This window comes from Colletotrichum truncatum (assembly GCF_014235925.2).
Source record: "Colletotrichum truncatum strain CMES1059 chromosome Unknown Contig_0002, whole genome shotgun sequence".
Taxonomy (NCBI): Eukaryota; Fungi; Ascomycota; class Sordariomycetes; order Glomerellales; family Glomerellaceae; genus Colletotrichum; species Colletotrichum truncatum.
This window is the reverse complement of record NW_027222399.1, coordinates 3661087-3673191: the sequence shown is the minus strand read 5'-3', so window position 1 is coordinate 3673191 and position 12105 is coordinate 3661087. Positions and strand designations below refer to the sequence as shown.

The 12105-nt window shown below is 49.0% G+C and overlaps 1 protein-coding gene across 1 annotated transcript; it reads right to left on the bottom strand.

Annotated features, from left to right (window-relative positions):
* Nucleotides 1-10608: 10608 nt before the first annotated feature.
* On the bottom strand, nt 10609-11435 carry CTRU02_203940 (endoglucanase iv precursor; the record flags this gene model as incomplete). Its single annotated transcript, XM_036722517.1, has 2 exons — nt 10609-11085; nt 11148-11435. 2 exons carry the CDS (start codon nt 11433-11435, stop codon nt 10609-10611), a joined length of 765 nt encoding a protein of 254 aa, XP_036586123.1.
* Nucleotides 11436-12105: the final 670 nt, after the last annotated feature.

The window sequence follows — 12105 nt, the reverse complement described above, 5'->3', positions numbered from 1 at the left end:
GACGGGATGTAGAGGGTGAAAATGAGAGTGGGAGGTTGGCCGTCGACTAAAAGGAGCGAAACAAAGGACGAACCAAACGAATGCAATAGCGACCAGGCGCGGGAAACAGGGAAGTATAGAAGGCAAAAAAAGGTAAAATGAAAATGAGTGACTAAATTGAGTGCGGCTGCAGAAAGAGAGATGAGGAGAAGGTGGGAGTGCGGCACAGTGGGATATGCGAAGTAGGGAAGGGAAACCTAGTTGAGGTTAGTCCACCTACGAACAAGCATCAAGCTGGATGGGTAACAAGGCACAGACTAAGCAAGACGAACAAACCAAGCAAGCAAGCAAGCAAGCAGGGCAAGGCAAGGCAAGGAAGTGAACACACACATACCCAGCCAGCCCCAAGTTCTTCCAACTTGACATTCTAGACTGGGCGGGCCCCGCGAAGGCAACGACTCCTGGAAATATATGAACCGGCCGGGGTCACAGACATTAGTGTGCAGCTTTGCTCCACCCGTAAACGCGGGCACCGCCGAGTGATTGGCCGTACAAATGACTTGTTTCCCGCATATGTACAAATCGGCGTACCGTAGAGACGAATGGTACTTTGAGCAGTCGGGTGTTGCCAAGCAGCACTGCTGCAGTCAACGATGGGCTGAACCACACACCCTCCCACTCTCAATCCCAGAGGGCTTGCCATGTTCGGAGGAGAGGGCACGAGACGGGCAGGTGTGTGTAATGTAAGGTAATTGTCGCACCGCAACGGAAGTGGTAAACGAACTAAGCTGATGACTGTGTCCCGAAATTGATGTCGACAAGCCCAGAGTGAGTGGGATTGGGGCGATGAACTGGACAAAACGAGGCGGTGGTACTACCTGCTGAAACTCGGACTGCCACAAGGAGCGAACGATTATCTGTCTAAGGGTCTTCTTCATGACTAGCAATGGGCAGCTATGAGGGTACCGCCATGCCGAGTCAAGGCTCTTCTGTCCGGGGAAGATCAACGGGCTGTGTACGGCTCCAGAGTGTGAGTAGGCATTCTGCCCACATCGGCGGGCGCGCGACACACACGCACACCATAACGGACGGCCTAGGTGATCACCACTCTGGTCAGTTAGGGTTGAACCGCACTAACGGTACACATTGTTTGACTTGTGGTTTCAACCCGATGGCCTTGGCGTTACCAATTCTGGAGTCTTGGTCCGCTAGCGATGGGATCCATCTCCACTTTAAGCTGTATTTTGGAGCGAGCTGTCGACTCATATTTCGCGATATAGATGAGACAAACAACCCATGTCCCGGGGCATTCACAAAAGATATCCACCGACCTCCGTATCCCGGCAGATCGTTTCCCTCATACCCACCAGACCCCGTACGGCTTCTAAACTGGTTAACGGGATTGGGCTTTGGTGCTGTGTTGTGGGTGCGTGACTAACCTTGCAGCGCGTTGTACGGCTTGCTTCCGCGGAACACACACACACACACACACACACGAGAGAAGAAGCCTGGGCTTTGCTCCATCAGGGGGAGTTCATCATCTGTATCACCTTGTTGGTGTGTGTTCCCTAGATGCACGTAAGTGCATTTGTGATTTGTACCCTAGTCATGGGATTAAAGAGGGGAAGGGGAAGAGGGGCGAAAAGAGAGCGAGATACGATAAGACATGGGTTATGCCATACTTTTTCACGATTTTGGAGACAAGGGGGGGAAACCGTTCATTCAAATCGTGGCGTAGGATGCCACCTTTGCGTTACACCTGGCTCTATTTACTCTTATAGCACAGCATTTTTCTCATTGCAACCCCGGCATTAGGGGCTCAGCGATGTCTCCTATACGTGGTACAATTTTCCCACATCCCGGATCTAACCTCAATCCGTGCGGCCACGTGGAATGGCGGAAATGCAGTGGCTGCGAACCACGAATATGTTCTGGCTCTTCCAGAAAGGTGCCTCGGCCTTTTGGTATGCTAACTTGTCAACTGTGGTACCGACCTGCAATGTCGCAGTTGTCAGAGCCGCGCGAGGCATCGCATCGCCGGTATTGTCTCCTTCGTCTATCGCTACTACGTACATGGCTTCCTCGCCGCCGTCCCCGTGTGCCACCATTTTACGCTTTCTTTTTTTTGACATGTCCGATGTGGCATGTTGGAAGCAGGGGGGGCAGGGGTTCCGATGAATCCGAAGCAATTGAGAACCAATTAGAAAACATACCTCTGCAGGCTCTTCTTCCTTTTTTCCATCAAGTTATCGCGCAAAGGCGGCCGTCCGTTTGGTTTGACGTGTGACACCCTGAATCAGACAGCTATTCCTGGATCGCTGCGCGTGTGCGAGCAGTTCTTGATTCGGCCGAATGCTCCAACAATCCAACTCTGAAGCGGGGTCGGACAATATTTTAGTTACATATTTTGTTGTGGACCGAGTATCAGGACGCTGGGAACTAGAAGAGGGAGAAAAAAAAAAGGAGAGGAGTGATCGGGATATTTTGCCCTACTTTGTTTTCTTTTGTGGTTTCTGCCTATTCCCCTTTCGCCCCTTCGCTTGCTGACTCTTTTACTAATCCTCCGGCCCCTTGACGACGGCATACCGGTAGAGCTTAGAGTGCCGACCGGAGACCTTTGAGAGCCGCGCGGTACTCCATATAAATGAAATATTTCATATAAACTTCATATGATCACCAGCCGTCGAAAGCGGGTCGCCCAAGAGGATGCGGGAGGACTCGGCCGGTTCCAGGTGATCTTGGTAATCTTGCATTCTTGGTAGCTCATTCAATGATTCATAAGAGGGGGCTACGTTGCAAAAACCGGACGGAGTATTTCCCAGAGCAGAAGGCAAAGGTTGCAACGCGAATGGGTCGAGCTGTTAACAACAAACGTGGGAAGAGGCCGAGACCTACCATGCTGTCCTCCGAATGGCAAAACTTACCGATGGTTGTTTGCCGTCAAGAAGATCGAGGAGGGAGCACAACCAAAGAACAGAAAACGATTCCCGCGTGAAGGGGGAAAACCCACCCAACACACACGCAGTAAGCGGAGTGCGAAGTGGAGAATCTTGGCTCGAAAATTTGGTCGGCGAGGTTTCGGTTTCGCGAGATTCCAGGAATGTGGATGTCGGAACGGAAATGATGGGAACTGCGGGAGGCTCCAAAAAGTGGCACCGTCTGACGCCACGCGAAAGAGGAGGACTGCCTACGACGCAAATTGCCCTATAATTGCCATATATCAGAGTGTTGTTCCCCCCTCCCCTCTCTGATTTCCTTCGGCACATGGAGACCGAGGTTGTACGTGTAGGGCCTAGCCAGGTTATTACGAACGATAGGCGAAGCATGGCTCGTCACCTTGTGACGCAACAAGAGCGACTTATACAAGGTACTCGGGGATACTGCCCAAAAGATGCGCATTTTCCGGATAACCGCAATTCTGCTTGTATGTGTGTGTGTGTGCCTGCCCAGCCTCGCGGTGTGTGTGAGGTGCTTCTTAGTGCAACTTTGACAAGTCATGGCAAATCCGTCTTGGCTCCCAACAATCACACTAATCAACCCGGCTTGGGCCTGGGGAATGAGCTTATGCTTCCTAGCGTGTGCTCGTCGTTCTTCCCAGGGGGAGGCACTAACGGCGTACTCACCGGTCAAGGAAAGGTACGCCGTGCTATCCAGCCACTGTGGCTTCATCGCAGATAACCGTCTCACCGAACGGAATTGCCAAGCTTCCATGTCCGAGGCCTCCTGGGTATAAGCAGTCGCGTGCAAGGAAGTGGCGCGGTTGACCAGCTTTCTCTCTCTCTCTCTTCCACTCCACCTCTTCTCCTGGACGCGGAGACCTTCATGGCGAGAAATGCTTGTTAAGGAAGTCGAACTTTCGGCACTTAATCTAGCAACTTAATGCTGAGACGTACAAGGCGAAGACTGTGTTCCACTGACCAACTATGCAGCACTGCTCATATGCATAGTCCCGATAGTGAAAATTTAGTGAACCTGGGGCCGTTGATGCAATTGTCACGCGCCTCAGTGAGCATGCAGGCAAGCATGGTGGGACTGGACCGTGGTCTTTGGAGGGAAGACCAACGAGAAACTCTTCCGCCAATAGGGGGAACGATCCGCGTAGAAGAGCGGAGACAAAATTCCGCCTCGTTATCGAGCAATCTGACGACCAGGGGGTCTAGATGTGATGGTGTGACGGAACGGCGAAGCCCGTGGAGCGGGGTTATGAGAATGAAGAGTGGGTTGAGAGGTCGGAATGCTGAAGACGACGTGTAGATCGTGGCGATTGTTGGCTGTTGAATTTGCTCATGAGACCAGCTCATGTGAGCTTTTCTCCCTCAATCATCAAGAAACACATATGGCATAATTCATCGATTTATGGGGCAATGGAGAAGGTCAGCGTCCAAAAAGAGCCATGTTAGTGAGGGCCTCGAGGCTTGACGCGGTTGTTGACAGTTAATTTTGTTCCCGTTCAAGAACTACATTTGCCGGGTTTAATAATCGGGTTCGTCTCTCTATCATTTTGGGGCTACAAACCAGACATTAGATGCGTACTGCGCACTCCTTGACTTTCTTGAAGCATGCAGCTACAACAGGCCTGTAATTCATGCCATGAAGATACAAGGCACTCTCCTAGCTGTATAGCCAGGCTCATGAATGATACGAGATCTTCGTTGTTCACCTCAATGGGACCATAGATATTAGTAAACCAATGCTGAAATATGGGAGAAACTGTGCGTCACCCTGCAGCTGAGCTTTGCTGCTTCGGAAAAGGACATGATATAAATCTGTAACATCTGATAGATACATCAGGCACCGAAAAGGAGCCACGGCAACACCATCGCAAGCTTTTAAACTCAGGCACTTTGATCTGGTCTCTTGTATTGTGGCCAAGTTCATATCACTTCTATGATAGCATCCCAGAATGGCACCAAATGTCAGAAGCGTTTAACATTGTCAGACAACAATCAACGAACTAGCCTGTTGAGCAGTTCCTGGTACAAGGCAATGTATCATTAAGTAAGTAGAGGCGTCCAGCTCTCTTAGCCCATGAAGGAGCTATTCTGATAAAGCAATTGCTGTGAAAAAGTGGTTCGCGAACATAGAAAGTTAGCTCAATACGATTCAATTATTATTGCAGCTGCTATGTACTAGTGTATGCCACTCTTATAAATCCAGTATGATTGTTTCTACCTGATACATCATCTTAAGTAGAATCGTTGAGGCTGCGCATGGAGATCTACGGCAGTGGCGCCTTGTTTCTAGTCAAAGCTGTTTAAGGCCGTTAGAACACGCAAGTGTTATTTTGGGTCACGCATTGTCTGCAGGTGAATTTGACGTTAGTAAAAGTCATCTAACTTGGCCATCAGTCAAAAGGCTTGAATAAATGTATGTCAGTGTAGTTATGGCCTCAGATGTTGATTAGGTACCTAGTAGGTAACTGAAACGTCCATGGCTTTGAAAACTAAGACAACCTACCTGGTATTGAAGTATGCACCGCAGATGCCCAATAATAACTTTAGAAATATGGATCAGTAACGCACAACGCTGAACAGCGCTACTTTAGATGCATTCCAGCTGCGATCCTCTTAGTTCATGCCCTTTCATTTCCAACTCTGCCATTTGAGAATCCATTGCTCTGAATCAATCAGCAATACTCGTTTGTAGCGGGGGCTACCGGGACATTTCTTCTGTTAGCATCACCCTGATGCTGGCTCCTGACCTCGCTGATGATAACGCCTCGGTCACTCTGATCCTGCAGCACTTCTCAACCTCTTCGGTATGCAACAGATATACTGGCCTGTCGGTAGCTGAAAGCTGCCGGGGCTGCTAGTTGCTCGCTTAGCGTGGTCATGTGTTACCGCATGGATCAACACATAAGCCTTGCGGATAACTTCTATTTCACAACGTCTGGCTATTCGCTGGAGAGCTGCCTAGGATTGACGTCCCGGTTCCGGTGCTCCCGGGCCAAGAATGATTGCTAAGCCATCTGGAATGTTGTTTATTTAAAGATCGAGCCCGATTTGGCCGAGCTGGCTTTTGCACCATGTTTATGGAAATTATAGATCCTGGAGTCAGGCCAGGGTTGACCATGCGTCAAATCTTGGCCAAATTACACTAGGGTGGGAACTCTGGAATGCCGCCAGGATCTTCCAATCCCTGGTTGGGCTGGACGTGATCTGTAAGGTATCTGGACCTGTTAGCCTATTGGTCATCTTGAGTCATGGAGTGAGTGAGATAGGAAGTGGGAGATGTCGTTGTGCACAACTTCAGTTGCTCAGCGAGGAAATATAGTATGTCTACTCAGGGGCATCTTCGAAGTCGGCTTGAGATTTTTGCCCATGCTGCACATCTAGCTTGCCGTGGTTGCTATTAGGGTCAACTTTTTTTGACTTGAGACAATGTTTTGCACGTTTGCAAATGGTACTTAACACAAAATAGGGTTATTCAGGCCAAGCCTTTATGATCAAGGACTGCTGGGGCCTATGAATAGTTGTACACTTGAAGAGAATTGGGTAATGATCTCCAAAGTTTCAACAATAATGAATGTGGATGAAAAGAGACGAAGCAGTGGTTCAGTAAGATTTGTTTTACAGAGCATATCATCTTGAAATTGCCGTACGCAAGGCTACTATTCTTCCTACCAGACGTGCCATCGGCAACGACGGTCAAATCAAACTCGTAAGTAAACCAATGATATCCTTATGAACGGCCATTGGAGCCGAGCATATTGTGTTGAACCCATGTATATGACCTTCTTGAGGGGCAGCACAATCATTCTCTACACAGTGTTGCGCACAGGCGACATTGCAGATCCATAGACCCAGACTATCCCTCAGTACGTTAAATGAATAAGGATGTTTCCTTGTAGGAAGTTGTCTAAGATTGTCAGTAAGTCAGAATAAAGTATTTCGGACCTAAACGGGTCATGTTGCTAGATATTTAGCCTAGATTAAAGAGGTTAGGTAGGTAGAGGGGAAGTGTATCAACCTCTATCTCTGACCTCTTCAGCTCCCTTAGCTTAGTAACTTTTATTTATACTAGACCTCGCCCGCAGTTAGGTAATAGTACCTGTATCATCGTATGATCTTCATCTAATATCCTAAAAACTCATTTCGTACTGTTCCATTCCACAACCCTTTCTCCACCCTGTAATACGTTTCAATAATTTGAGGTTTCATTCCATAACATCCAAAGTGAGAATCGCCTTTGAAGTATCACCTAATATACCTAAGATCCCCGAACTCTAATTTGAACTTTCTACTGCAGAAGCTATTGGGAGGTGGTGCAGCAATCAATCTTGCCGAAGGCATGATGCTGTCTAAGAGCAGCAAACCCCAGGCGAGGATGGATGGTGGCCTGTTTCAGTCCCCAAGAGCATGGAACTTGCCTTCTGTGATATCTTAGAGTTTTGCCCATTTGGTCTCAGAATGCTCCATCTTTCTTTCTATTACGAGGGCGGATAATATAAAAACTAGATAGTTGTAAAGATGACAACTGGACTTAGTGTCGCTTACAGTAACTTTGGCAATGTCAAGGTGAATGCCATTGCTCCCTCTTTGGTTAAGCAGTGGCATACCAAATATCAAGAGTTGACCTAGGTCGCACGGTATCACTCACAAGTGATAGTAGTTTACTAGGCACGGACAACTATTGAGGAAGCAAAGGTCAATAGTGGTAGCTACCAGCAGCAGCATGGAAAGCCGAGACCAAAATCTTGCACTAATTCTCGGGGGCGGTATGGCACAAAGTGACGGGGCCAGTGGAAGAGGCTAGGAAAGTGGTATGAAGGGATTGTACTTATCTCTTGCCACTTCAATCCCCTTTGGGATTGGACCTGCCTTTATATGTGGTAAAACAGTAGGTTCCGTTGCTAGTGTGTATTTTGCTCCTTGCGTACTGCTTAAATCCCCCTTACATGGCCACCTCTAGTCACTTGGTCTCGTAACAGTTTGGGCCCGGTGCAAGGAAGATGTCTTATCATGAGTGCAGAATCAATCAAAGTCCATGCTAAGGCAGTTTCGAGCAAGCTTAGGGTCATGTCAACCGTATTGAACAAACCCACAAGAGAACTATTTACTTCGGAAAATTGGAATACAGTCAAAGGGTGGGGGCTAGGCACTCATGCTAAGACTGGGAAAATGAACCGTTATATTAGATTATAGTAGTGGAGTGTTTAAGTATGTTGATAATGTAGGCAGAGTACCAAAAGCGTCTAAGTAGCGTTTACCATCAAAGTAATAGCCAAAGCAACTAGAAAAAGCTTAAAATGATTGATTTGCAGCGTATATCACTAGCCTAGGGGGTTTTCCAGGCGATTCAGTATATTTTGTAGAGGAGTGTACATGTCCCGGGTTCGGCTTCCACAATCAACAATAGATGGGAGTGTGAATTATCCGATCACGGCTGCGGCTAGATAGTTTAAAACGCCACGGGCACCATCCTGGGGTAACATAATCCATGTTTGCTGCGCCTGAGCCGCCTAAGTGGGCTTGATAGACATAACCTAGCGCCCCGGCACCAGGGCGGTTATGTGCTAAGGTCGGTTTTTGAGATAAAGCTAGTAAGGCGTGCAATCATGAATATTAGAAAACAAGCACACGAACTCGAGTCTAGCGTAAAGTTAAGTCTTTGAGGAAGAAATCATAGCCTTACTAGAGCAATTGCCGATTCTTGCATGGCTGCTGTAGGCATCGATGATGGCGTTGGCTCGGCCTGAACGAATACTTTCGGGATATTCACAGAAGGTTTACAGAAGTGGAGGGCAATGCCAGGGGTCCCGAGAATGTTGTATATGTGGGTTAACATTTTTGTCTATCTCTGCCGGTGAGTTAGCTTGGCTGGGTTGGGCCATGTATCTCTGTCCTTCATGGGTGTTTCGTGGGTATTTCGCCAGTATATACCCTGGCCTATCTATCTGTTTGTTCAATGCAAGAGAGAAGTCAGACAGGAGCCAGAAGTCATGTTATACCCATACAACGCTTTTAAAGTAAGAGCGTAAATCTTGGGATTTTGACGAACCTGAGCGCCAGAACCAATAATTTAAGTAAGATAACATTGAGGCAGCACTCGAACCTCCCGAAACAAGGCAATCGGACTACTGTTGCTACAAAAGAGTGCAACTTTATTCCCCCCCAAGTCGGTCCTTGTGTATGAGGAACAATAGACTTGGGTCTGCTTGCAAGATTGGCAGGAACTGCCAGTACACTTCCAAGTTGCTTAATATCGATGTTAGGATAGGAAGCCACGAGGCAAAATTGCACTACCGTTGAGGACTTCTTTAACCACGAGCTTAAGTATCAATTATTGAAGAACCGGGTCTATTAGGTAAATTGAAGGCGGAAAAAGTAAATTCTTCCAATGCTAGTCAGTCATCATGTTTTTTTCATTAAGAGACCTGAGAGTTAAAAATCATTGATTTTGGAAAAACAGGGATTTGTTTTACTATTGTGCCTAGGTGGTATGGTGCGTCGTCAGATTCAGATCGACGAATGTCATCCATACCCACCGTTTCCCGTCTGATCAGCATGCAGATTCTTCAATGGCTGCTGACCCGCACATTACTCGCTGGTTGACGAAACTTAGCATTTGTGCCTGTGAACCATCGAAAATCTACCAAAAAGAAGATCGTGAAATGCGGAGTTCTCAGTTCAAAGTCCAGGAGTTTCTTAAAAATGTCAGCCAGGTACGTGTAGCTCGTCAGCACATCGGAAACTCTTCCGCTAGAGCCTACTATAGGCAATTGCCTACTCGAGAGATAAGTTTTGTTATTGCATGAAGATCATACTACGGCAAGTGGACTAAGGCGGTGGCGGAGGCGTCTGCTGCTCCGTGCCCTTCCGCAGCTCAGTTATCGACCTCATCCCGGACGTGAAAATCGATTACGTGCATCTCGAAGGTAATTAACGATTGCCGTGCCAAGCATTTTCGGCACCAATAACAAGATCGCTATACGTCGGTGGAGACATGGTCAACGTGGACTGCCAGGATAAAAAGTTGAACATTGTAACAGAAGGGCTGACGCACCTTTCGCTTCTTCTAGTTTCAAGGAAATTGAGGAGCTCTTGTTCCCATACTTTTTTTGAACGGGTCTCAGGGGGGGAACAGAAAAGGATTTGCAGAAACAAATCAGGGCGCTCTCCTCGTCTTGCAACAACGCCAATCGTTTCGACTTGTCGCCGAATGAATCTATTCCGTCACGGTTTAATTAACGCCCGACTACCGGCTGGGTTCAGGGCCAATCACTTCGTCACGATGACGACAACCTCGACGGGATCGAAATTGCCCTAGTAATCACGCAAAAAAAGAAAAACAATATAGTGGACTCAGAACATTTCGAATTGATGCAGCTAAGCCTGGTATTCCTATATACTGACGATGCTCTTTGAAACGGGTTGCCTCCAGCCGAAGCTCATTTCCACGGTCAAAAGCGCCGCGGAAAGATCGTCGAGGCTAACGGATGTACAGTGAATAAGAAAAAAAAAATGGCCCGAATAATCTTGCAGATCATAAGGACGTGAAAGCATTCCCTCCATGGGGCTCAAGACCCTTTCAATGGCACAATTCGACAGGCCTGCCGTCTGTCTTTGCACTGGAAGTTCAACTTCACATAACGCACCCAGGCGTTCTTGTTCTTGTTATGGAAACCACTTAGTTGATGATGTTGAGGTCGCGGGCGTGGCTGCGGCGCTTCGCGGAAACGACAGCAGGTCCGGGGATGGGGTAGGAGGTAGGGTTGTTGTAGATGTCGAAGATGACACCCTTGTCCTTGGCGGTGTACAGGCTGGTGCCAGCAACACCGGTAGGGTTGGAGGAGCCGCCGCCAGTGACCTGGATGTTGATGCACTGGGGGTAGAACTGGGCGCCGTTCTCAGAGCCGGCGGAGTGCAGGGCGAGGATCTCGTGGCGCAGGACGTAGTTGCCGGCGGCGAGACCGCTGGGGATGGTGATGTCCCAGCTGAGGTTGTTCTCGCGGAGCTCGTCGGCAGCCCACTTGCCGCTGGTCAGGCCCTTCTCGGCGATCTTGAAGAACTTGAGGTCGGTCTTGGTGGCCTTGGTGCAGTCGCCAGAGCACTTGGCGAGGTAGTCCATGACGGGACCCTTGTGAGACTCGGGCCAGGTGTTCCACTGATCATGATGTTAGTTTGGGTGTGAAGAAAAAGGAGTATCTTGAGAGTGGTTGCTCTTACCTTGACGGTGACCTTCTGGCCGGCGGCGACCGAGATGGAAGAGGTACCGGGGGTGGCACCTCTGTGGCAGATGATGTCGGCGTTGCCAGTGGCGTCGGGGGCGACGAAGCCAAGGTCAGTGTTGGTAGCAGCCCAGCCAGGGGTCACGGGCTTGTCGTTCTGGTAGGGGTAGCTGGAGGGGTTGAGGCCGTCGACGGTCTTGCCGCCAGCGGTGATCTTCTCAACGAAGCCGTGGGCAGAGACGGCGCTGGCGCCGAGGATAGCGGTAAGGAAGGCCTTGGTGTACATTTTGATGGGTTGTTTGTGGTTTTGATGTAAAACGGATGTGTGTTTTTGTGGGTGCTGAAGGAACGTGTGGGAAAAAAGCTCACAGAGCAAAGAATGAATTGGGTCAAAGAAGGGTATGAGCTGGAGAGCAATGCAGGTGAAGTGAAGGACGAAGTGAGATGCTTGGGAGAGAGATCATCTGAAAATCGGCGGACTGGACGAGGTCTCTTATACTCTTGTTCATCCCTTTCCTTTTCCCATGTACTACCTAGTTCAGACAACGGGCTACCCGCATCGTGGAGTTGTGGACCGCAATCCCGTCCCCGTTTCTCCTGAGCCCCAAGGACTTGGACCTATCTCGCCCAAACAGGCCATATCCCGTAAAAGGAAATCAACATCTTGGCGTACTCAAGTCGGAGTGTCCCCGTCCGCAGGCGTTTACCTAGGTCACGGCAGGCGACTGCCATGAATTGGATCGTCGACGGGAGCAGAACATCGGACCTGGCCACATGGGCCACATAACAATCTATTTCGCACGAGGGCGGTGGAGAAACGAGGTCTAGGCGGGATCGGCGGTTGCAACGGGGCCGGGGGTTGTGGTTGGACCAGTCACCGGAAACACTCTATTAGACGGCACGTTTGGCGGGAGTAAAACCAACCAAGGACCAAATCACGGCCAGGGACTCGGCCG